The following is a 27,550-nucleotide window of genomic DNA, read 5'->3' as shown; positions in this document are numbered from 1 at the left end:
AGCCTTTGTAAAACTGCAAATTGATCCCAATTTAAACAAGAAAATTTCATGGAAAAAATCTGCATCTTGGTACAGGTGTTTGGTTTTTATCACTAAAGCAGACTCATCAGAAGCCCCAGGAGAAACTTGTCAGTGTTGTATTTCCTGGTTGGCTCTGTTATCCCCACTCCCTGCCCTGAAGTGCATCATGGAACCAGGGACCAGTCAGCAGACCTACCGCAGAGGGGCCAACTGCAGGAAGGAATGTTTACATGGGACGGTTGATACTTGGCAACTTCAAGGACCACATGTACTGAGGAAAACCAAGTCTTCCACTCTAACAACCACTTATGTGGCTACGTTTTTTAGCATAGGTAAGATGTGTTTCTATATGAAACACTTGCTCAGTTTTTCACAGAATTAATATTTCTCAGTTCCCAGGAAATTTTAAGCTTTTCAGCAATTTATACACCTTTTTTAAAAAAGTAATTAAGGCTTGCATTATTGTCTGATAGCTTGTTACGAAAATTAAGTAGTGACACTAAATCCCGTATTTTAACATTGGTATTACGGTCAAGCACCATGGATACAGTAGAGAAATATAAATGGAATGTGCCACAACAGCAAAGGGTATTTGACATTCCAACATCTTGTAAAGCGTAAGAGGCAGATATTCAGTTCCTTCATTTAGAAAACAGTAATTAGATGCCATAGTCGTAATGAAATCCATAGATACTGACAAAATGTAATGAGAGTATAATTTTATGAGACTATTAACTGCAAGCAATAGAAAAGACACTTAAATGAGGTAAGTTCCAAGGCTTCTATCTAAAAGTCTAGGTCTATGTTCTGTGTCCACTTTCAGCAAACATGATATATAAAACTCTGTATTAACTAGAAAGGCCTCTTGAGGTCTCTTGGCAGGAAGCCAGGCAGCCTGGGGCTACTTCCCCCCTTTCCACAGAGTGTTGGTAGCCATCTTGGGCTCTGACACATTTCTCACGTGTAAATAAATACTTCTTTCCAGGTATAAAAGGGATGGTTTCTTCACCATTCCTTATCTGAAGTTGGCTTGTTTGCACCGTGAGGTTTCATGCATCCTCCCTGTCTTCTTGTCCCACACTGGGTGTAGTGGGTCAGTGAAATTATAGAGTAGTATCTGAAGGAACATTTCCGGTTTCTACGTCTTTCAATGAAACATTCTTTTAATTTTTCTTTCAGCCATTACTGGGCTGACCTGTCACTCAGAAGCTTTTTCTTGGGGCAGGAGGGAGGGAAAAGTGAAAACCCTCTTCTTTGTGGGCATCGGATACGCTCATGGGTTATTTTCCATTTTGTTTGTCTTTCCTTGAGAATTAGGTAGGCCTTTTAGTTAATTTTGTCCCCCTTTTCTCATATATTTCTCAGGAATTAGAAGAAAATTAAAAATTTGCAAACCCATATATATTAAACAACTTTTAACTATACCTTAAAGTGTGTTGTCATGTATCTTTATCATGTATTTTGAGAAAAGAAGAGCATCCTTAATAGATGCAAAGAAGTAGCTTTTGTCAAGGCCGCAGAGCCCAGAGAGATTAAAAGGAGGGCTACAAGGCACAGGGCTGGAAAGGAGGGGCTGCTCCAGAGCCGCTCAGTCCTTCCCCTGCCCTTCCTGCCTCCACTGGAACCTCACACAGCTGTCTTTCAAGCACAGTTCTGGGCACATAGATGCATTTAATTAACACTTGATAGACTGACAGATGGATATTAGCTTGCTTGCTTAATAGTGGACGTTAAAGACTGTGGATTTGTCCTCTTTGATTAACATTGGTGAGCCAGTGAGGCAGAATCTGCACTGTTCCTGCTGTTGTGATGGGCAGTAGAAAGCTTTTGGTTGACTTCTCTGCCACTGCTCCTTTGGCCGTTTCTCCTGAAATTTCAAACGAAGCTTAGGAAGCTTGCACTTGTTCATTTCAGTCTCTCTCTCTCTCTCTGTCTCTCTCTACCTCTCCCTCCCCTCTTTCTCTCTGATGCTCATGTAGAATCAGAATTGCCTGTCCCACCCTGATTTTCTCTCCTGTTCAAGGTGACTTCCCCCTTTTGTTGAGAGCAGCATATCAAGGTAGATGAGGTAAATAAAATTAATAATAGCTAATATTGGTTTAGTGCCTTTTAAAGTTTATTGAATGCTTTCATAAGTATTGGGTTGGCCAAAAAAGGTTCGTTCAGTTTTTTCCTTAAGATGCCTCTAGTAGCACTTAGTTGTCTTTAACTTTATTTGAAACAATTTTGTTAGATTGTATTGTGACAGCTATCGTATCAGCGTACATTTTAAAAAAACTTATCAAAATTGGTGAATTTTTGTGCAGCCATTTTAATACTGAAGATGGAAGGAAAAAAGCAACATTTTTGGCATATTATGCTTTATTATTTCATGAAAGGTAAAAACGCAACTGAAATGCAAAAAAAGATTTGTGCAGTCTATGGAGAAGGTTCTGTGACTGATCAAACATGTCAGAAGTGCTTTGAGAGGTTTCGTGCTGGAGATTTCTCACTGGGTGATGCTCCACAGTTGGGTAGACCAGTTGAAGTTGATAGCGATCAAATCGAGGCATTAATTGAGAACAATCAACGTTATACTACGCGGGAGATAGCCAACATACTCAAAAATATCCAACTCAAGCATTGAAAATCATTTGCACCAGCTTGGTTCTGTTCATTGCTTTGATATAAGTTAAGCAAAAGAACCTTCTTGACTGTATTTCCGCATGTGATTCTCTACTTAAACGTAACAAAAACATTCTGTTTTTAAAACAAATTGTGACGGGTGATGAAAAGTGGATACTGTACAATAATGTGGAATGGAAGAGATCGCGGGGCAAGTGAAATGAACCACCACCAATTACACCAAAGGCCTGTCTTTATCCAGAGAAGGTGACGTTGTGTATATGGTGGGATTGGAAGGGAGTCCTGTATTATGAGCTCATTCCCGAAAACCAAACGATTAATTACAAGTACTGCTCCCAATTAAACCAGCTGAAAGCAGCACTCCACGAAAAGCATCCAGAATTAGTCAACAGAAAACGCATAATCTTTCATCAGAATAGCGCAAGTCTGCATGTTTCTTTGGTGACCAGGCAAAAACTATTACAGCTTGGCCGGGGAGTTCTGATTCATCTGCTGTATTCACCAGACTTTGCACCTTCGGATTTCCATTTATTTCAGTCTTCACAAAATTCTCTTAATGGAAGAAATTTCAGTTCCCTGGAAGACTGTAAAAGGTGCCTGGAACAGTTATTTGCTCAAAAAGATAAAAAGTGTTGGGAAGGTGGAATTATGAAGCTGCCTGAAAAATGGTGGAAGATAGTGGAACAAAATGGTGAACACATTGTTCAATAAAGTTCTTGGTGAAAATGAAAAAATGTGTCTTTTATTTTTACTTAAAAACCGAAGGAACATTTTGGCCAACCCAATAGTACATTGTCTCATTTGGTCCACTTAGTAACCCTCTGTTGCAGGTGTTCTAATTGTATCCATTTTACAGTTGATGAAAAGGAACTTCAGAGAGGTTCAGTAGTCATTAAAGTTACAGAACCTCCCTTTCTTCAAAGTCAGAACACATGGTGTGTCATTTAGATGGTGCTGGTCTGGCTTCACTTTTCCAGTTTGAGACCATGCCTTGAATTAGTTTACATGGTTTTATTATTTACCTGGGCTTCCTTCTTGGTGACAGAGAAAAACTGTTAAGCCCTTTAATTAGTCTGTTTTGCTTTGGGCCACCTTGTTAAGAAAATCTTTGCATCTATTTTAGCTATTTTTAACCCATTCACCTGCTGTAATTGAGATTCAAAAATCCTTATGGGTAGGAATACCATATAGTAATGCCCCATGTCCCTTGCTTCTCTCTGTTGAAAATGTCCCATCTGAGGCAATTTTTTAAAATTGCATTACCTTATAAATGAATGAATGAATGCTTTTCCTCCTCATTTCCCCTAAATTGTAATTCATTCCAGCATTGTTTATATATTTTAGGTTCTTTGCATTTTCACATAAATTTAAAAATCGGCTTGTTGATTTCTAAACACACAAACAACTGCTGTGAATGATTGAGATTTTGTTGAATCTATAGGGTCCCCGCCCCCATTTTACTGTTACTACCCAAGAGGCCTGAAGAGCATCTGAAATATAAAAGCCCAAAGCAGAGCTTCTAGTGCCAGGCATCCAGGGACTCACATGTTCTCTTCCAAGTAATGAGATTGGAAATGAGTTAGCAAGAGCTCACATCAGGTTTTTCCTGTCTGCTCTTTATGAAGTATGTTTGCTGAAAACTATTCAGAATAGAAAGCAGGTGGTGCCTACCTGTTGAGAGTTTCCTACATTAACACAGTGAAGCATCTGAAGATGCTTCTCCCATCCCAGTCCCCTTCACTTAGCTCCTGGATAAGACCAACCACCTCTGACGTGAGCTAATGACTCACATGGAAAAGAATTCATTTTTTTTCTTCTCAGTATCTTCTGCAGCCTGTTAGTTATACTTCTATAGGCGTTACATTGAAAAAGACCTTAAATCTGCTGGGAAACTGCTTACCACCATTTCCCACTGTATTATATGTTTGTACTTAAAAACCCACAAGAAATCAAGTACACGTGAACAAACAGACATGTCGAAAATTAAATACTTGTGACATTTTTATGAGCCTGCATGTGCCTTTGTGCTCTAAGAGCAATTGTTTCTTCATGAAGCCCCAGGGGTTTAGGTTTTTCTGGGTAAAATATTTTTACCTAGCTCTCGTAATTTTATAAAGAAAGCTTTCATTATTACAAGGCAAATTTAGATGAGTGATTTTTGCTGCATAAGTTTGGTAAAAGAATAATAGTTTGTATTAATTTATTTACTCTAATACCTCTAGGATTTTTTAATAAGATGGATACCTTGAAAAAAATACAATAATATCTCAGTTTATTAATTCATAGAAATTATGGAGAAATAATAAAGTTGAGAAGGCAAAAGGGTTATTGGATATACATGGAAATGTACTTTTTGGCCTGTTCATTGGATAAGTTCCTTAGCTTTTTCCTTCAACTCTCCAGCCTTGCTGAATGAATGATGCATGTACCTGTGAGCCTCTACCTATACTACCGTATTTGGATTTGCACCCTTTTTTAACATCATTATTACAGATGGAGAATCCACTCAGGGATTTTCCTAAGATGACATCTCTACCCATGACTCATCTCATCAGATGGTGGGTGATTCTCCTTCAGGGTATGAATGCACATCAGCCTTCACACGTCCAATAAGAGAAGACACATCTTGCAAAGCATAGAAATATTCCTTCCTCTACCACACAGAACTCCTCTCTGAGCCCTCACTTTAGAGGTCAAGTTTGAACTAAACTCCTCTCTGTTCTCTGTCAAAAAGTCACTGGGCAGAAATGATATTTGAGGATGCAGTACATATTCCAATCTCAGTGCTTAAGTTAGATTCCTGTTTCAGTTTAGGTCACCCCAAAATTACCCACTTTAGCCTCTATAACTTCACCCTTCACAGAGGTACCTTCAATGAGTTTCATTTCATTACTATGTCCATTTATTGACAGTATGTACAAGCACCAGACGTAAATAACATTGTTGTGATTTTTACAAAGACTGTTGTTACAAGGTTCCTTTAAATGTTCCTGGTGATAAAATCTTTTTAACAATTTAGTATCAAGAAAAATTTGTCTGTTAGAGCATGAGGGAAAAAATAGCAATTTTCTTTCTAAATTCCAGCTAGAATTTAACAGTTCTGTCAGTTTTGAGCATAAGCAAAGGTGGCATTAGCAGTTCCTGTGACTCTGTCCACAATAGAAATCACATTACCATTGTAAGAGAGATCTCAAAATATTACTATGCCCATTGTAACTTTTTTTTTATACAGCCGGTTCTTATTAGTTATCTATTATTATTAATTTTTATACAACAGGTTCTTATTAGTCATCCATTTTATACACGTCAGTGTATACATGTCAATCCCAATCTCCCGGTTTATCACACCACCAACTTCACCCCCTGCTGCTTTCCCCCCTTGGTGTCCATACGTTTGTTCTCTACATCTGTATCTCAATTTCTGCCCCGCAAACTGGTTCATCTGTACCATTTTTCTAGGTTCCACATATATGCGTTAATGTACGATATTTGTTTTTCTCTTTCTGACTTACTTCACTCTGTATGACAGTCTCTAGATCCATCCACGTCTCAACAAATGACCCAATTTCATTCATTTTTATGGCTGAGTAATATTCCATTGTATATATGTACCACAACTTCTTTATCCATTCATCACTCGATGGGCATTTAGGTTGCTTCCATGACCTGGCTATTGTAAATAGGGCTGCAATAAACATTGGGGTGCATGTCTTTCTGAATTATGGTTTTCGCTGGGTATATGCCCAGTAGTGGCATTGCTGGATCATATAGTAATTCTATTTTTAGTTTTTTAAGGAACCTCCATACTGTTCTCCATAGTGGCTGTATCAATTTACATTCCCAACACCAACAGTGCAAGAGGGTTCCCTTTTCTGCACACCCTCTCCAGCATTTGTTGTTTGTAGATTTTTTGATGATGCCCATTCTAACTGGTGTGAGGTGATACCTCATTGTAGTTTTGATTTGCATTTCTCTAATTATTAGTGATGTTGAGCAGCTTTTCATGTGCTTCTTGGCCATCTGTATGTCTTCTTTGGAGAAATCTCTATTTAGGTCTTCTGCCCATTTTTGGATTGGGTTGTTTTTTAATATTGAGCTGCATGAGCTGTTTATATATTTTGGAGATTAATCCTTTGTCTGTTGATTCGTTTGCAAATATTTTCTCCCATTCTGAGGGTTGTCTTTTCGTCTTGTTTATGGTTTCCTTTGTGGTGCAAAAGCTTTTAAGTTTCATTAGGTCCCATTTGTTTATTTTTGTTTTTATTTCCATTAGTCTAGGAGGTGTATCTAAAAAGATCTTGCTGTGATTTATTTCAAAGAGTGTTCTTCCTATGTTTTCCTCTAAGAGTTTTATAGTGTCTGGTCTTACATTTAGGTCCCTAATCCATTTTGAGTTTATGTTTGTGTATTGTGTTAGGGAGTGTTCTAATTTCATTCGTTTACATGTAGCTGTCCAGTTTTCCCAGCACCACTTATTGAGAGACTGTCTTTTCTCCATTGTATATCCTTGCCTCCTTTGTCATAGATTAGTTGACTGTAGGTGCATGGGTTTATCTCTGGGCTTTTATCTTTTTCCATTGATCTATCTTTCTGTTTTTGTGCCAGTACCATGTCTTGATTACTGTAGTTTTGTAGTATAATCTGAAGTCAGGAAGTCTGATTCCTCCACCTCTGGTTTTTTCCCTCAAGACTGCTTTGGCTGTTTAGGGTTTTTTGTGTCTCCATACAAATTTTAAGATTTTTTGTTCTAGTTCCGTAAAAACTGCCATTGGTAATTTGATAGGGATTGCATTGAATCTGTAGATTGCTTTGGGTAGTATAGTGATTTTCACAATATTGATTCTTCCATTCCAAAAACATGGTACATCTCTCCATCTGTTTGTATCATCTTTAATTTCTTTCATCAGTGTCTGATAGTTTTCTGCATACAGGTGTTTTGTCTCCCTAGGTAGGTTTATTCCTAGGTATTTTATTCTTTTTGTTGCAATGGTGAATGGGAGTGTTTTCTTGATTTCACTTTCAGATGTTTCATCATTAGTATATAGGAATGCCAGAGATTTCTGTGCATTAATTTTGTATCCTGCTGCTTTACCAAATTCATTGATTAGCTCTAGTAGTTTTCTGGTGGCATCTTTAGGATTCTCTATTTATAGTATCATGTCATCTGCAAACAGTGACAGTTTTACTTCTTCTTTTCCAATTGTATTTCTTTTATTTCTTTTTCTTCCCTGATTGCCGTGGCTAGGACTTCCAAAACTATGTGGAATAATAGTGGTGAGAGTGGACATCCTTGTCTTGTTCCTGATCTTAGAGGAAATGTTTTCCGTTTTTCACCATTGAGAATGATGTTTGCTGTGGGTTTGTTGTATATGGCCTTTATTATGTTGAGGTGGGTTCCCTCTATGCCCGCTTTCTGGAGAGTTTTTGTTATAAATAGGTGTTGAATTTTGTCAAAAGCTTTTTCTGCATCTATTGAGATGATCATATGGTTTTTCTTCTTCAATTTGTTAATATGGTATATACATTGATTGATTTGCATGTATTGAAGAATCCTTGCATCCCTGGGGTAAATCCCACTTGATCATGGTGTATGATCCTTTTCATGTTCTGTTGGATTCTGTTTGCTAGTATTTTGTTGAGTATTTTTGCATCTATATTCATCAGTGATATTGGTCTGTAATTTTCTTTTTTTGTAGTATCTTTGTCTGGTTTTGGTATCAGGGTGATGGTGGCCTCATAGAATGTGTTTGGCAGTGTTCCTTCTCCACAATTTTTTGGAAGAGTTTGAGAAGGATGGGTGTTACCTCTTCTCTAAATGTTCGATAGAATTCACCTGTGTGCCGTCTGTTCCTGGACTTTTGTTTGATGGAAGATCTTTAATCACAGTTTCAATTTCATTACTTGTGATTGGTCTGTTCATATTTTCTATTTCTTCCTTGTTCAGTCTTGGAAGGTTATATCTTTCTAAGAATTTGTCCATTTTTTCCAGGCTGTCCATTTTATTGGCATACAGTTGCTTGTAGTAGTTTCTTAGGGTGCTTTGTATTTCTGTGGTGTCTGTTGTAACTTCTCCTCTTTGATTTCTAATTTTATTGATTTGAGTTCTCTCCCTCTTTTCCTTGATGAGTCTGGCTAATGGTTTATCAATGTTGTTTATCTTTTCAAAGAACCAGCTTTTAGTTTTATTGATCTTTGCTATTGTTTTCTTTGTTTCTATTTCATTTATTTCTGCTCTGATCTTTATGATTTCTTTCCTTCTACTAAGTTTGGGTTCTGTTTGTTCTTCTTTCTCTACTTCCTTGCGGTGTAAGGTTAGATTGTTTATTTGAGATGTTTCTTGAGGTAGGCTTATATAGCTATAAACTTCCCTCTGAGAACTGCTTTTGCTACATTGCATAGGTTTTGGATCATCAAGTTTTCATTGTCATTTTTCTCTAGGTATTTTTTGATTTCCTCTTTGATTTCTTCAGTGATCTCTTGATTATTTAGTAACGTATAGTTTAGCCTCCATGTGTTTGTGTTTTTTATGCTTTTTTCCCATTTCTAATCTCATAGCGTTGTGGTCAGAAAAGATGCTTGATACGATTTCAATTTTCTTAAATTTACTGAGGCTTGATTTGTGACCCAAGATGTGATCTATCCTGGAGAATGTTCCATGTGCACTTGAGAAGAAAGTGTAATCTTCTGTTTTTGGATGGAATATTCTATAACTATCAATTAAATTTATCTGGTCAATTGTGTCATTTAAAGCTTCTCTTTCCTTATTTTCACTTTGGATGATCTGTCCATTGGTGTAAGTGAGGTGTTAAAGTCCCCCACTATTATTTTGTTACTGTTGATTTCCTCTTTTATAGCTGGTAGCAGTTGCCTTATGTATTGAGGTGCTCCTGTGTTGGGTGCATATATATTTATAATTGTTATATCTTCTTCTTTGATTGATCCCTTGATCATTATGTAGTGTCCTTCCTTGTCCCTTGTAACATTCTTTAAAGTCTATTTTATCTGATATGAGTATTGCTACTCCAGCTTTCTTTGGATTTCCATTTGCATGGAATATCTTTTTCCATCCCCTCACTTTCAGTCTGTATATGTCCCTAGGTCTGAAGTGGGTCTCTTGTAGACAGCATATATATGGGTCTTGTTTTTGTATGCATTCAGCAAGCCTGTGTCTTTTGGCTGGAGCATTTATTCCATTCATGTTTAAGGTAATTATCAATATGTATGTTCCTATGACCATTTTCTTAATTGTTTTGGGTTTGTTTTTGCGGGTCCTTTTCTTCTTTTGTGCTTCCCACTTAGGTAAGTTCCTTTAGCATTTGTTGTAGAGCTGGTTAGGTGGTGCTGAATTCTCTTAGCTTTTGTTTGTCTGTAAAGCTTTTGATTTCTCCATCGAATCTGAATGAGATCCTTGCTGGGTAGAGTAATCTTGGTTGTAGCTTCTTCCATCACTTTAAGTATATCATGCCACTCCCTTCTGGCTTGTAGAGATTCTGCTGAGAAATCAGCTGTAAACCTTATGGGAGTGCCCTTGTATGTTATTTGTCATTGTTCCCTTGCTGCTTTCAGTAATTTTTCTTTGCCTTTGATTTTTGCCAATTTGATTACTATGTGTCTCTGCATGTTTCCTTGGGTTTGTCCTCTGTGGGACTCTCTGTGCTTCCTGGACTTCGGTGGCTATTTCCTTTCCCATGTTAGGGAAGTTTTTGACTATAATCTCTTCAAATATTTTCTCGGGTCCTTTCTCTCTCTCTTCTCCTTCTGCAACCCCTATAGTGTGAATTTTGTTGTGTTTAATGTTGTCCCAGAGGTCTCTTAGGCTGTCTTCATTTCTTTTCATTCTTTTTTCTTTATTCTGTTCCACAGCAGTGAATTCCACCATTCTGTCTTCCAGTTCACTTATCCGTTCTTCTGCCTCAGTTATTCTGCTATTGATTCCTTCTAGTGTAGTTTCCATTTCAGTTATTGTTTTGTTCATCTCTGTTTGTTTGTTCTTTAATTCTTCTAGGTCTCTGTTAAACATTTCTTGCATCTTCTCAATCTTTACCTCCATTCTTTTTCCGAGGTCCTGGATCATCTTCACTATCATTATTCTGAGTTTTTTTTCTGGAAGGTTGCCTATCTCCACTTCATTTAGTTGTTTTTCTGGGGTTTTATATTGTTCATTCATCTGGTACATAACCCTGTGCCTTTTCATCTTGTCTATCTTTCTGTGAATGTGGTTTTTTTTTTCCACAGGCTGCTGGATTCCCATTGTAACTTTGAAATTAAGATATTAATAGTTGTTTGACCTGCAACTAGGTATTAATATTTAGTACATTATTAAAGAAGTGTAGCTATTATACCACAAATTTGTTTTTTTCAATATTATTGCAATATAATTTTTTTGTGTGGGGAGGATAATCTTGTTTTATTTTATGGATTTAAAAACATTATTCTGAGTAGGGATCCACAGGCTCACAAGTTAACCAAGGGGGTCTATGGCAGCAAACATTCCGTTCTCAATGGCCTTCTGGGCACATGTGCATATGGGCTTCCTGGCTCCCTTAGGCTTGGTTCAGATGGTCAGAAGGCTGTGGTGATAATAATTAAAGAAATACAGTTGACTCTTGAATACCATGGCTTTGGACTGCACAGGTCCACTTATGCATGGATTTTTTTCAAAAAATATAGTACCTGTATTTTCATTTTTTAGATCTTTAAATTAACTTAAGTGTGGAGAAAATTTGTGTTTGATTAGAGTTCACAGTATGTGGCATCAAAAGAGTCCTGATTGCATTCAAACTGTTTCAGCTTCCTGCCCTTGGTTAATTCATGTACTAGTTCTTTTGTTTTTGAGGCAGAGATAGTGCTATGCAGATATTTTCACTGTGAAGGGGATCAAGGTGCCCCTAACCCCTGTGTTCAAGGGTCAACTGTGTATAATGGAAGGTACACAGAAGTACATAAAGAATCAAATAGACAAAATTTCATTACCTAGCATTGTATATAGCTAACAGTTTAGTATATTATTTTCTTAGTACATTTAACCCTTGAACAACATGGATTTAAACTGTGTGGGTCCACCTATATGTGGATTTTTTTCCCATAAATACATACTGAATTCTATACAATCCTTGATTGATTGAATCCATGGATATGGAGTGCCGACTGTAAAGTTATATGTGGGTTTTTAACTGTGCAAGGCCGGGGGCGGGGGGTGGTTGATGCCCCTAACTCTCACATTTTTCAAGGGTCACTGTATTCTTTTTTCTAAGTTGTGTATGTGACAAACCACCCCAAAACTTAGTGGCTTAAAACAATGACAACTCTTTAGCTGCTGATTCTGTAGGTCAGAAGTTAAGACCGGGCTCAGCTGGGTGCTTCTTCTGTTTCAGGCTGGTTGCCTCATCCGTCTGTGGTGAGCTGCAGAACAGCTTGCCTTCTTTTGGCTGGGTTCTCTTATATGTGTAGGGCCTCAGCTTTGGTCAATAGGGTCTCTAACCTGCCAGCAGGATAACTTGAATTTGTTCACATGACAGAATCTGGGATCCCTAGGGAGACAGCGGAAGTGTGCAAGAGGCTTTGCATTTGCACACCGTTACTTCTGCTGTATTCTTTTGGTCAAAGCAGGCTAAGCCACAAGCCTAGCTCAGATTTGAGGGTTGGGGAAATAGACTCCAGCTCTAGAGGGGAGGAGCTGCAAACTCACATTTCAAAGAATGTGGAAAGAGGAAGGTGTGAAGGTATGTGAGCATTTTTGCAATTTACTGCAGTGTGTATGCGTGTCATGTGTGTACACATAGAAAAACTGAGAGCATATGCAATTATACGTTCTGCACTTTGCATCTTCAGATAGGCTCCAAATCCAAGTTGCTAATTCAACTCTGTGATTATACTGGGGAGATTAAATGAAGTGCCTCAAAAGGTATGTAGAACAGAGGAGGTTCTAACTCAGTAAGTCAGTTGGAAAAGAAAGAAATGTAACTTCTCTGGGAACTGCTTGAATTCCATTAGTCTCACTTCCTGGTTAGTTTTATTTCTCCTCTGATTTCTTTCCACGTGTGTTCTCCTGGTTGATGATACCAAGGCACTTGTGGTGGGAGAGCATCTGCTTCTGGGCCCCACTTCAGCGCCTCACCAGCTCTGAGATCTTGGAAAAGTCACTTGACCTTGTACCTCAGTGACTTCATCTGTTTAATGAAAATAACAACTGCTTCACAGAGTTATTGAGAGAGTCTAATTAACTCACGTGTATGGACATGTGTTGGTAACATATCTGTGTTATGTGTACCAGTGACTCTTTGATGCTTTTGCGAAATGTCTGTAACATTTTCTTAGTTAACATTTTTTTTTCACATCCCCAGAATTTTGAACCGGTTCTAGCTTTTCTTTAAGTTGTGTTTTTTCTTAAACCGCTGTTGATTTCTGCTTAGTGCATGTTAAAGAAAATGTGACTTTCACCAGCCTTAGCCTGTGCACTAATCTTAAAAAACCATAGCCACTTCTATAATCTGATGGAGCCCCTGGCATAATGTCCGTCTTCTCTGATCAGAAATGACATTCTTAACATCAGTAGGTTCTTAGGCTTTTCTGACAGAAAATATTATTGAGGATGTATAATCAGTTATGGGATATGCTTGTCAATAAACTTTTCCTGCAAAAATAAATCAGAAATCATATTAAAGTAACATTATGAAAATAATCTGTTTTCTTTAGTACTCCCCATGAAATGGTCATGCTTGAGGCTTATGAAAATTTTTATTTAGATGAAGGCTGTATATTTAATTTGTGTGCTGGCCATCTTTCCAATCAGCCAGTTTGCATAAATTTCGTGTCCTAGCAGGAAGAAAATGGTTGTGGTCTAGAATCGACCTTTTCGCTGTCAAGTCTCTGTCACTTTTCTTTTCCCTTGACTGGCTGCTTCTACTTTCCAGACCTTGTGAATCTCACTATAAACCTTCTTTATTTCCTCCCCTTACCTACATACATGTCTACCCACCCTAAGAAAGAGGAACTTCTTCCTAAAACTCCCCTTTGTTTCTTTTTGCCCTTTTCTGGACAGTGAATAATTAGAATCAATCTTCTCCCATTTAAAAAATGTGTCTCTACCCCTCATCACAGTTCATTTATTTAGTTTTTTCCTGTTCATTCATTTTTCCATTCATTTATTCATTCATTGTTCATCTGACAGCAACAGTGTTGTACGCAGTGTACTGGGTGCCACAAATAAAAAGACAAAGAGGTCCTGGCACTGACCTGTGGATTTTGCCCTGTTATAGGAGGGATAAGTCAGTGAAAGTGACATTTGACCAGAGCCTTAAGAGAGTTGTAAACAAAGGCTTTGAGAGCCTTGGGGGTCGAGGGAGGAGACCACATTATTTATGCCTTCCTTCCTAAGAACCATAGCTATGTGCCCCTGTTTGACAAGAATTAGAGTCAGAAGGGGATGAGATCAAGAGCAGGACAGTGATTATTTAGAGCTGAATTGAGCCTTGTCATGTGAAACCAGGGTGCTGCACAGTTGTATATGCTAGTTACTGGGGTACGGTAGGAAAGAGTGGTGTATTAACCTGGGGCTAGGTTCTCACGTATGTTCTTCAGTTCTTAAAACGAAGCCAGTTAACAGTTGCCGAGAACCAACTGCCTATGAGTCTACGCATTTTATGTACTTCCTCTTATAGGAAACCTTTAATGTACGTATTATTGTCCCTTCTACAAATGAGCAAACTGCGGCTGCTAAAGGTTATATAACATCCCCAAGATCACACAGCTAGGAGGAAGCTGAGCTTATAATTCAAATCCAAAACACTGTTTCCTTAGCAGGTGCATTCCAATTTTAATAAAATATGCACAATGAAACTATTATCATAGTAAAATACAGTACATGCAATTCTGACTATGAGTGTTTTTAAGGTGGTTTGACAAAGAGGGACAGCATTTGCAAAAATATGCTGCCAACATGAAGCCTTTTTTGGCCCTAATCCAGGTCACTAAGGACCACTGTGTTTAGCCAAACAAGTTGCAACCTTCGCCTCCTAGGGTCAGTTGTAACTGATACAAGCTTTTTTTATTTATTTATTTTTGGTTGCATTGGATCTTTGTTGTTGCGTGCAGGCTTTCTTTAGTTGTGGTGAGTGGGGGCTACTCTTCATTGTGGTGTGCAGGCTTCTCATTGCAGTGGTTGTCTTGTTGTGGAGCATGGGCTCTAGGTGCACGGGTTTCAGTAGTTATGGCACGTGGGCTCAGTAGTTGTGGCTGGTGGGCTCTAGGGCACAGGCTCAGGAGTTGTGGCGCACGGGCTTAGTCGCTCTGTGGCATGTGGGATCTTCCTGGACCAGGGCTTGAACCCGTGTCCCCTGCATTGGCAGGCGGACTCTCAACCACTGCGCCACCAGGGGAGCCCTGATACAATCTTAAGCAGTAGTCATGGGCCCAATTTTGTAGTTACAGAACTCTGCAGACTGTGCCCTCACTCGAATTTATTATTAGATCTAAGTTGTTCTCTTACTTTGAAAGGTTAGATATATTTAAAGGGGTTGGGCAGAGGAATGAAGTGGGAAACTAGGGAATTGTTTTGGCATATGTGGCCTAGCTGTTAAAGATTTCTACTTCAAGCAAAGTACGTTTAAATCACTACAGGCTTCTTGCTCTTGTCCTTTGTCAAAATGTTTGCACAGCTAACTACACCTAAAGGCACAGAAAAATTTCCCAACCAACCTAGCAATCAGTAGGGAACGATTTCAGAAAGGAAAATATCCTTTTGTTTTGTTAGGCATGTGAGAAACTAGATGGCAGAGCTCACTCTACAAGGAGGGGACTCTTAGGAACACGTTTGGGAGACAGTTGGCCCTCTGCCCAAGTCGTGAGCATCTTTGTCTGTAGGCCCTCATCTCCCACATGGAGATGCCCCTTCTCCTCTAAAAGCCACACAGACCTGGATCATTTTTCTTCTATGCTTAGTCCTCTCAGTGGCTTCCTTAGGCTCACAGGGTAATATATAGACTCCTTAGGATGGCATAAGAGCTGCTCTACTCCCCTCTACCCCATAGCCTGACCTCTGGGCCCCAGGCCATTTCTCAAGTCTTCTCCTTCCTCCCCGCTTCCCCTCCCACACAACAGCAGATCTCTTGCTGTTCCCAGAACAGAATGGGCTGTTTCCTGCTTCTGGGCTTTTGCTCGTGCCCATTACTTGGTGCTTCATTGCTCTCCTCCCCTAATTCTGCCTGTGAGTATGAAGACATGCTGTAGATGGCATGCTAGAATATCACCAGTCTTGAATCATGCCACCTGTAAGATAACTTCATGGCACATACCTTTGTGGGCCTGCTCCAGGGAACAGGAATCAAGTCTTAGTGGGTTTTGTTTGAGTCCCCAGCACCAGGGGAGGTGCTTGGTGTCCACTGGCTGGCAACACATGACTGTTGAAGGAATTAGTGAATCATTAACTCTCTGGGCATTTCTTCTTTGGTTTCCAGGAGGAGAAGATTAAGCATAGCACTTTATATGTTTCCTACAAGGTGTTTTAGACTTTTTTGAAATTCAGGGAAAAAATAAGTAAAACCTCTAATTAAACCAAGATCCTGAATTGATGACACTTTATTTCCCAGTAACGTTATAAATACTGCTGTCAGAAAACACTGGGGTTTAGTGAATCTTGGCTTTCTGTAGGTTAGGGGTGACATGTCAGACTAATGTTGGTATTTTGGGGATCATGAGACGGTGCCTTCCAGGGCCCATTTAGCAAAGGTCCTGGACCTTCCCAAGTGCTTGATTCAGGGCCCCGCTAGTGGGTCAGCGCTTGTGGCATCAAAAGAATAAGGGTGATGAATGATACTTGGAGCTGGGGAGTAAAAGGGACTGAATGTTTGAGAGCAGACTTCCTTGTAAGATGTTGGCTACCCCCTCTGCCTGGCAGGAATGGGATTTGTATGAGCTCCTGACAGGGGAGCAACAGCCTTATTCTGAAAAATAAAGCAAAGCAAACAAACAGAAAGCCCCAAATACAGCAAGCTAACATTTCTGGAGTACTTACTCTGAGCCCAGCACTCTGCCAAGCACTTCCTGAAGCGTTTATCCTGAAGCCTTCTGCTTCCATAGCGTGACACATGTACTCTGAGACCCAGTCCATGGTTTTCCATGGTTATACATATGTTTATGTATACCTGTAGTGTGATAGTGTGTGTGTGTGTATGTATACATACATACACACACACACATATCTACATGCATATATTTCTTTGGTCTGTCTTCTGAAAGGGTCGAGAAACAATGGTGCTTTTGTAGTAATAAGCACACCTCAGCACCTGGAACTTATTCTCTAATATCACTGCCCTCTAAAATGAACCACACTCCTCAGGGAAATGTTAATTCCAGGGCTGAGGCAAGATGATCTTGACACATCTTGTTAGGCCAGAAAGTAAGGAACTGATAAGAAATAAAAAGACATCTTAAGGGGCACAGGAAAACAGATTGAAGAGGCTTCTATTGGCCAAATCTGGGATAATCTGAGCACCAAAATTATTAATTATAGTATGAATTCTAAACAGTTGGGGAGGAGGAATTAATAATTCCATACTGATGATGGATGGATGGATGGATGGGGGGAAGGTAGGAGATTTTTGCTTAATAACTGCCAGGTGCCAACTAGTAAATGTGGAGGGAGTGCTGGAGCAGGAAAAATCAGCATATCATCACCATCATAGTAAAACTGGATCAAGCAAGACTCATCAGTGGTTGCTAAATCTAAGCAGAAATGTGGAGGAAAAGGATATTTACATGGTGTTAAAGTCCCTCCCACAGATTGCTTATTAGTTGGAAGAGAAAAATAGTCATTACAGAATGAAGGAATTGGACTACTCTTTGACCAGGATCAAAATTAAAATCACCATTGAAAGGTGGACAAACATGTGCCTCCAGATGTGATATCCTGAGAAGAATACAACATTGTCTCTGTGGTAGCGGTGTTCTGGCCAGGAATGTATAACCTGAATCTAATCATGAGGAAACATCAGACATACGCTCTACTGAAAAAGCAGGGGGAGGGACAGCTGTATCCTTCAAAAGTATCACGATCATAAAAGACAAAGAAAGGCTGTGGAAATGTTCCAGATTAAAGGAGGTCGAAGAGACTTGGCAACTGAATGCAGTATGTGACTCAAGACTGCATCCTGTACAGAAAGGATGGGGGCCATAAGGATCGTGATTGGCTCACTTGACAAAATTGGAATATGCATGGTCGATTAAAGTATGGCATCCATGTTAAATTTACTAAAGTTAGTAACTGTACTGTGGTTATATAAAGGAAAATCCCTGTTTTTAGAAAATACACACTGATGTATTTAGGTGTTAAAGCCCATGATTATATGTAGCTTATTCTCAAATTGTTTGTGGCATGCACACACACACAATTTTATTTATATATATATATATATATACTTAAATATACACATATGTGAAATAGAGAGTAGGCAAAAAAAGGGAAATGGTAAAATGTTAACAATAGCAATAAATAACAATAGATGAACCTGAGTAAAGGGTCAAAGAGTATATGTATGTTTTTATATTATTCAGATTCTTGCAACTTCTGTTTGAAATTACTCCCCAATAAAAGGTTTAACAATTAAAAGTGTATATCATGACCACACCAATGATGTTTTCTAAATAAATATTTCTTTTATTTTCTGTTTTTTCTCCTGTTTCTTTTCTCTCCTCTTTCTCTGCCCCTTCCTTAGAAGTCCAAGGCTGGCGAGAAGGGCATCGCTGTGGGGCAGACGGTTATCACGAAGCATCGCAACACCCGGTACTACAGCTGCAGGGTGATTGCTGTGACGGCGCAGACCTTCTATGAGGTCGTGTTTGATGACGGCTCCTTCAGCAGAGACACATTCCCCGAGGATATCGTGGTGAGTAAGGTCCTGGGTGCCTGCTCCCCAGTTTACTTTTTGTATAACTAAACCAGCTGAACCTCTTGGGACTCTTTACTTCGGCTCTTGAAGTAACTCTTTTCATTTAATATTTGATTTCAGGTGTTCTGTTTTCCCACCACAAAGAGTATTGTTTTCTAGGAGGTTCCTTAGCCGTCATTATTCTAAATAGTAGATGAACTTAGAATCATCTTCCCAAATTCTTTTAACTAAGTGAAAAATGTTTGTGGTCAGAAACATAAAATGTGAATTCACCTGTTCTTTTCTGTTACAAAGTGTTTGTATATTTGAATCCCTTTATTCTTTTTCTTTCTGCTTAGCTGGAGAATATGGCTTTTATTAATCTGACCTGACAGTGACATCTGTGATCAGACAGAAACATCTGTGGATGTTTCATATGGGAGTAACAAAAATCACGCAAGAAAAAGGCCCTGACTTTTCCCGAGTTTCTTAACTGTGGTCTGGAGTGGGAAACATGCGTGCCAGTCTGTCTGTGTGTCTCAGGGACTTGCCTTTGAGCAGGATGTTTCACAAGAAAAGCACTTTCAGCAGAAGGTTTTTTGAAACTGAGATCAAATCAGATAACTGAGACCAGGGTTAGTCTTCTGGTCATCTTGTTATCCCTTCTTCATTTAAGGGAAATGTCCATCTGGGGAGCCAGGCCTCACTAATGTAACTTCTGCCTTGTCCTGGGTCTGTTGATGATATGCCCTTGTTTGTATTTGGAAAGATGTTATTCTTTAAAAGTAATAATTATCACTATGTGATAATTAAATGTAACCTTATGAGGTTGCTTATAAATATTTCTAGAATTTTGGTCTCCTGGGGCCGAAGAAACATTGATTCAGCTAGCTTTGTTAGGCTTACTTCTCTATGCCTTTAAGAAGGACAAGTATGTAAACGCAAGTTACCTTATTTGAAAGATTTTAAAGCAGATGAGTTTAAACAAATTAAAAATCCCAGGACTTGATCATACACCAAAAGGGTGAATTACGTTTCTTTGCAGAATTCCACCTGGAGCTTTGCTTTACCGCACTGCCATTGCTCTTCATAAGCAGCAGCCCTTAGGTGCCATGCTCCCCTTGTTAGACTAGGCCACCCCTTCAAGCACGCAGTATCTGCTGTGTGCCAAGCATCACACTGGGTGCGGGCAGAGATAATGAGAAAGAAGGTGTGATTCCTGCTCAGTCTGGGGGGAGGCAGGCTGGTAAATAGGTGCTTTCTAGACAGTGCGATAAATGCTATAAATGAGCCAGAAGCAACTTCCCGCCTGTTGGGGTCAGGAGACCTGAGTCAGCGAGTCCACAAGGTCAGTAGGGCTGACACTGCTGGACACATACCACGTGCCAGGACTGCTTCAGGAGCTTGACACGCATGAATCACTTCATCCTCACAACCTTACACGCTTACAAGCCGAATTTTCTACCTCTGGCTACTGCAGAAACTGAGGCACAAAGCAGTAAATAACTTTCTCAAGGTGACCCACAGCTAGTTAAGTGTCAGAAAGCGTATTCAGTCCCAGAGTTGGGCTCCAGAGCCTCGGTTCTTAACCCCTGGGAAGAAAGGACATTTAGAGTGGGAGATGAAGAGGTATGTGAAGGCAAGAAAGGCAAAGAAATGCACAGGCTCTGGTCAGCCCTGCCCAGCCTACACACTTATTTCAGAATCAATCAGCCTTCTTTTGTGCAGGCTGTCAATACTGAGCCAGCCAAAGAGAGAAAACTTTGCTGGGGAGCATATTGGGGATGGGACACAGACTTCTGAGCACTGATCCCAAAACCTGAGCAAATAGTTAGGTCTTTATCCATGAGAGTATTTAACGAATCCTAAATTCCCTTTCACTTCACGAGCCTCCACACACCCAGCTGGTCTTAAGCTTTCTTGGATTGTCTTCAGCTTGTACGTTGGAAAAGAGTGGCTGTGATCCTAGGAGTGTTTTGAATCCACAAGCCTTCCCTTTGATAACTTCGGTCCCCACTCTCTGTGAACCCACACAAGTTTGGTTTAAAGTATTTGTGGGTGTTGTGAGAACAAGGCTCTAAAACTTATATGATTGTTCAGAAGCACCTTGGCATTTAAACCTACAAGAATGGAAAAGCAAAACTTCTCTACAGCTTGATTAGCTATTACTTAGCATATGTGATAAGGATTTGCGGTTTAGCAGTGGGGCGTGTGTGTGCGTGTACATGTGTGTGCGTGTATGTGTGTGTGGCCACAGCTCTAGCCTGGGAGGGAGGCGGTGCTCATGGTGGCGTGAGTTAATGTAGATTGGAGAGGGGCATCTGTATGAATTTGCGTGAATGATAATATTTTTCAGGGAAAAGAATTATAATTGTCTTTGAGCAGGTCTTCTCTCTTTCATCCAGCCTTTCCTCCCTCAATATTCCCCAGCGCCCTTTCCTGTCTGGTACATTTTTGGTTACTCGTTCCAGGCCTCTTACACCAACCAAGTAGGAATATTTGTCATGTTGTATTTTCAAATTTCACATACTTTCTAATAATGTCACCGTTTGTTGGCTGCTGTGGCCTCTTCCTCTTTGTTCTCTTGGTGCTGAATGAGACATCCCCAGCTTTCCTCCTTTGGTGGCTCCATAGGGAAGGTTTTATTTTTCCTTATTATATTAGGGTTCTCCAGAGAAATAGAGTCAGTGTGTGTGTGTGTGTGGGTGTGTGTGTGTGTGTGTGTGTGTGTGTTTAATATATTACAAGTACATATGTATAATATGTATGATTTATTATAAGGAGTTGGCTCAGGTGATTTTGGAAGCTGAGAGGTCCCAAGATCGTAGTCAGCAGACTGAAGATAGGAGAGCAGATAGTGTAATTCTAGTTCAAGGGCCAGCAGGCTCAAGACCCAGGAAGAGCTTCAAGTCGAGTCAGGAAAAAACTGAGTCCCAACTCAAAACCAGTCAGGCAAGAAGAATTCCCCTTTATTTGGGAAAGGGTCAGCCTTTTTGTTCTCTTCAGGCCTTCACTTGGTTGCATGGGCCCTAGGAGGATCGTCTGCTTTGTCTATCAATTCACATACTAAAGTCATCCAATAACACCCTCACAGACTCACCTCGAATAATGTTTGACCAAATACCTAATATCTGGGCACCTGTGGCCCTGTCAAGTTGACACATAAAATTAACCATCACATACGTATTGTCCTGGGGCATTTTAGGAGACTGCTTACCTTGTGGTGCCAGAAGCTCTGACTCATAGGCAGAATGTAATTTCCCTTTCTGTAAAGCAGCCACGCTGTTTTGGTCGGTTTGCAGCACTCTGTAGATCCACTCCATTAGCTATGTGCTCTGTCCTGCTCATCATCCAGGTTCCCAAAAGGCGAAGTCACGGATTTTATAAAAAGGGATTGTCAGGGATGGATTGGGGCCTTTGTTTCCCACAGAAATTAATGAAAGCTACATGATTAAATGCCCTCATAGTATGTCAACTAGACTTCAGTTGGATATGGGGAATTTGATGTTATATTTCAAAACATAATGTATGTGTATAATTAAGTATGTTATAAATATGTTCACATATAAATCATATATATATATTTTTAAAAATGCTTTGCTGAAACCCTTTGGAGAGATAGGGGTTTTGGGAAGCACGCGCCACCCGTTCTCCTCGCATGACCCTGCAATAAACCTCTCTCTGCTCCCCTCCCCTCCCAAAAAAAGAATCATACTCATTCTCATATGTGATATAATGTAACTACATTTATGTCACCGTTTTTCAGCCCATGTGGGTTAATTCTTATGATTGTCCCACTTCCACTTTTGCTATCCATCAACATCAGAACTGTCTTCTGGGAGATGGGAACCCTGCTTGGTTCCCTAATGGGGAGTTTCATCAGGACATAAGAAACATGTGACCATGTCCGCCTCTGTCTCAGCATCTTGCAGATTGTGGCAGAATAATTATTTGTGTGGAAACGTTAAATGTATTCCATATTCCTCAGAGAAATCTTGTTTTCATTAGATAATATACCTGTGCCGTCTGAAACTGGGGGTAGAAAATGATTTTTTCTTCTGTTTGTCTGAAAACTCTCTAATCCACACAATGTGCTTAATCAGGTGTGAGTGCTTCTGGGAAGGCCCTTTCATCAAATGCAACCTGACGTCAGTGTGACTGGCTAGGGGAGAACCAGCTTCTCTAAGCTGCGGGTACTTGCTAACTAGAACTGCCGTAAGGGTACAACACAACTTCAGTTTTTTTAACTATGAAAATAAAATCTAGAACATCAAGTTTAATTATCCCAAAGTGCTTATTTACATATAAATATAGTCTTTTATGAAGCCTGATGCTTTAGTAAAGAAATACATTCCCTTATTTATAGAATCACTGATTATGATCACGTTATGGTCCCAACAGAAGAGAAACCTTTAATGCAGGCTGGCCTATCCATGTTTGAAAATAAATTTGCTGGGCATTAAAATGCCTTTGTTAGGGTTATGTGACTAGAGGGAGTGTCTGGAGTTGTAGAGAGAAACATTCTTTGGACTACCAGAAAATTTCTTTCCAGACCTAGGTACTTTATTTCTGTGATAGCCAGAAAAATGTCCCAAATCTTTTCTCTCAACAGTACACCTGCAGGATATGTGTATCGGCCCAGTTAAACACAGCATGCAATCTATAGCTGTCAAGGGAAGTAACAAAAGATGTATTGCTACACGCCTCCATCTGTCAGTCTATGAAACTGCAGCACACTTCCTGATGAATTTTTTGTAGTCTCCTACTATTTTGATGGGGATGAAAGTTGCCCACAGGAGAGAATTCAAGGGGCATGGCGATTCCAGGGCCCCCTATTACCCTTTGCTAAAACCTGGGATCCTCTGGCATGCCTATGATGACCCTAGAATGATGGCTGCTTCCCTTCCTCTGCACTTGGAGCTCATTTCGAGGGAGGAAGATGGTGCAGTGTGATCCGGATAGTTTCAGGGCAAGCACTTAACATTCACCACTGGGCTTGAGAAGAGAAACAGGACCGTTTAGAAATTCGACAGCAAGAGTCCATCACTGAAATTTCCATGAAGACTTGCTACATTTTTCAGTGTCCGTTGAAATGTGAAAACACGAGAACTGTACACTTCAGGATTCTAGGGATGGACTGTCATGGCCTTTAGTTTTTGTGGGCTGTACGGTGCCAACTGAAATTCTTAAAGCTAATTTTTCCCTCAGTTATAGGCAGGTTGCTCAAACCTGTTTGAAGCCCATTTTTTCCCCACTAAAAAGGGAATAATAATTTATACCGTCTGAGGTTATTGAAAGGGCTAAATGAGCTAATTTACCATGTAGCTAACATGGTAGGCACAAAATCAAAATTTTTAGGTAATTAACTTCAGTCTGTAGAACTTTTTTTTCCCTTTTTCCTCCCCCATCTAGTTTATGCTGCCCTTTTCTGGTCTTGATGAAATCTGGTTAGAAGATGTGTCCTTAGACCTTTATTCCTACTTGTTAGGTTAAATGGGTATCTGTACAGGTGAGATTTCACTGAGTCAGATTATTGTTTCCACTTGCTGTAAAGCAGTCCTGGCATCTTTAGACTTTGTAGTAACCCAGTTCTCTGCATTTGTGCATGTATTTTTCTGCATGTTTATAAAGTGTTATTTCATTGGCTTTTCATGACAAACCCGGCTCCAGAATAAGTTCATGCTCATTTCATAGATATGATAATTGCTGAGTCACAAAAACCCTATGATTTGTGCGAGTTCCCCAAATTAGGGGTGACAGAGTCAGGTGCGGTAGGTTGGCCCCCTGCATTCCATTGCTTGTTGCCTCTGTGCTTTGGGGCACCTTTCCAGGAAGTCTGCTCTCTGTGACTTTAGTGTCGCTGTGGTAGAAGACCTTGTACCTAACTGCTCAGGGTTCAGCACCTCCACAAGGCCCCACTTGGCAAGTGTAGGCATAGGGGTGACTCTGGATGTGCAGGATACAAAAGAAAATATCTGAGGGGGTTTGAGAAACTAAGAAAAAAGTTTTCCAAGAAACTCTATCTTATGTTATAGGATCCTGGGAAGTGTTTTTGGATTCCTGTTGGCTCCTAGATTGTGAGGTACCCTGGATTTTTAAGTCAGATGGAAGTCATGCCCCATCCCAGACCATCTGTGTTATGTGTGCTACAGACTGATGCTCCCCCCACCCACCCCCAGTCTTGATTCTTCTAGAATCAATGGAATTTGCCAGAGAAGGCTCCAGGAACTTTTACCGGTTTAGGATTCTGTAGGTATGGCCCACATGGCATTTAACTGCTCAAGAGGGGCACCCTTGCTTCTCTTTCTTGGCTGTAGAGCTGAGAGTCTGTGAGGTGAAGGGCTTTGCCAAATTCCTGTTGATTTTTACATCCTTGGGAAGCCTTTTATACATGTAAAAAAAAAGAATCTGTTATTACTTTGATTTTAATCAATATTCAGTTTAAAATCTACTTTTTTAAGCCTTCAAATTCAGCGAACAAATTTTATTTATAAATCTAAAATTTTTTACATAAAAATTTAAAACAAACTCATTTGTTCCTTGATTAATGTTTATATAATGTATAAATTGATAGATCAAATTCTAACCATTTAAGTAATCAAATTTCCTTGGACATCTTAACTATGCTTATAGGTTTAATGTATGTAATCCTCACAAATGTCACAATTTTTTTAAGCACTCAGTGTCCATAATGCTAATAAATTAGACATTAATTTAGCAGTTCAAATTCTTCTGTTTTAAACATCTTCAAAAAGCAAACAACACATACAGCAGTACAGTATTTACAAAGCATATTACTGCACCTTTATATGAACACAGTTTACATTGGATAATCTGTTAAATACAATCTGTATTTAAACACATTTTAATGATAGATAAGTAAATAGAATCTACCCACCAAGGGGGAGTAGTATTACTATGCTGGCTAGGAGTTTACTAAGAAAAAATAATCAAAGAACCTCAAGGCCATTCAGAGGCATAGACTCTGGTTATATCTTTGAGGACTAAACCTGCAGTTGCTGGGCAGGGGCTCCTACCTAAGGTCAGCTTTCATCTGATTCTTCAACTCTCTAAATTATGTGCTCTTCACCGAGGCTCTAACTAGTTTCATAAGTTTCATGAACTGTCTCAAGTTGGTGGGCGTGAGTACTTACCAGGTCCTGGAATTTTATTCTCTTTTGTGTAATTCTGGTGTGGCTTTTTGCCTTGAAACCTGGGGCATACTAACAGAATGTTGAAGCCCTTATTTGAGTTGGACTCCCTTTCTGTTTTATAAATTGTATGCATCTCTGCCCATGATTCTGTAGCTATCATATCGACAATTTCCATTCAGCATTGTGATCCTCTGAAGAAAAGTATGTCATTGCCCTGGTGTTGCATGCAGGATATTAACTAGTAGCCCTGAAGACACAGTGTCAATTACATTTTTCTTCAGGTACATACCTCCTTCACTTGACAGTATTTCTCTTATTTCTCTTTTGGCAATTATCTCAAGGTGATTGGTTTGAGGAACTTATTCCCAGGAGACAGTTTTTGGTGTTTCTTTCCCATCCTTTTCTTTCCAAGGGAACTCAAAGGTATATAGCATCTCATCTTCACTCTAACAAGATAAAAATAACTACATTGAACTTGGGGGCAGTGTTATTAATTTCCAGGACTTTATTGTCTCTTTTCAACGCAGGGCTTAATCCCAAGGGTGGCAGTCACCATGATCCAAATCTACCCGTGTTTGGGAATATCCAATCATATCATTCTTTTTGACCTATGTATTCAGTGCTGTTTTAGGCACCATGGAGGATTCAGGATGTGTAAGCATAGGTGAAGGAGTGATCCTGGGTGTTCTGGAGGCAAAATAAAATACCCACGTGGGTTTGAAAGACTAAGAAAAATGTTGTTATCAGAAACAGTCTATGCTGTGGGATTCTGGGAAGCTCATGGATTTTCTTTTCTTTTCCAACTTTTTAAAAAAAATTACTGAAGTATAGGTGATTTACAATGTTGTGTTAATTTCTGCTGTACAGGGAAGTGATCCAGTTGTCTATCTATCTATCTGTACACATTCTATTTTATATTCCTTCCATCATGGTTTATCATAGGATATTAAATATAGTTGCCTGTGCTATACAGTAGGCAGCTTTGTTGTTTATCCAGTCTATATATAATAGTTTGCATCTGCTAATCCCAAACTCCCACTCCATCCCTCCTGCACCTGCCTCCCCCTTGGCAACCACAAGTCTCTTCTCTATGTCTTTGAGTCTATTTCTGTTGCATAAATAAGTTGATTTGTCATATTTTAGATTCCACATACAAGTGATATCATTTGGTATTTTTCTTTCTTTTTCTGACTTACTTCACTTAGTAGGATAATCTCTAGGTCCATCATGTTGCTGAAAATGGCATTATTTCATTCTTTTTTATGGCTAAATAGTATTCCATTATACATATGCACCACATCTTCTTTATCCATGCATCTGTTGATGGACATTTAGGTTGTTTCCATGTCTTGGCTATTGTGAATAGTGTTGCTATGGACATAGGGGTGCATGTATCTTTTTGAATTATAGTTTTGTCCAGATATATGCCCAGGGGTGGGACTGCTGGATCATACGGCAACTCCATTTTTAGTTTTTAACAGAACCTCCATACTGTTTTCCATAGTGGCTGCACCAATTTACATTCCTACCAACAGTGTATGAGGGTTCCCTTTTCTCTACACCCTCTGCAGCATTTGTTATTTGTAGATTTTTAAATGATGGCCATTCTGACTGCTGTGAGGTGGTACCTCATTGTAGTTTTAATTTGCATTTATCTAATAATTAGTGATGATGAGCATCTTTTCATGTGCCTATTGACAACCTGTATGTCCTCTTTGGAGAAATGTCTATTTAGGTCTTCTGCCCATTTTTTGATTGGGTCATTTGTTTTTTTGTTATTGAGTTGTATGAGTTATTTGTATATTTTGGAAATTAAGCTCTTGTTGGTCATATCGTTTGCAAATATTTTCTCCCAGTCTAGGTTGTCTTTTCATTTTTATTATTGTT

The 27,550-nt window shown here is 39.4% G+C and overlaps 1 protein-coding gene across 3 annotated transcripts in view; it reads left to right on the top strand.

Moving 5' to 3' along the window:
• Nucleotides 1-27,550, top strand: part of KDM4C (lysine demethylase 4C) — a 407,190-nt gene that overhangs the window by 334,838 nt on the left and 44,802 nt on the right. For 2 of the 3 annotated variants that reach the window (XM_065879011.1, XM_065879010.1), the window contains exon 18: nucleotides 18,357-18,527. In XM_065879011.1, coding sequence (XP_065735083.1) covers nucleotides 18,357-18,527 — 171 coding nt within the window. The remainder of the gene's footprint in view (nucleotides 1-18,356; nucleotides 18,528-27,550) is intronic. The other variant, XM_065879009.1, reaches the window with a different exon arrangement.

This window comes from Phocoena phocoena, chromosome 6, assembly GCF_963924675.1.
Source record: "Phocoena phocoena chromosome 6, mPhoPho1.1, whole genome shotgun sequence".
In the NCBI taxonomy this organism is placed as follows: Eukaryota; Metazoa; Chordata; class Mammalia; order Artiodactyla; family Phocoenidae; genus Phocoena; species Phocoena phocoena.
The sequence above is the reverse complement of the archived record's forward strand: the minus strand, read 5'-3'. Positions and strand labels throughout refer to the sequence as shown.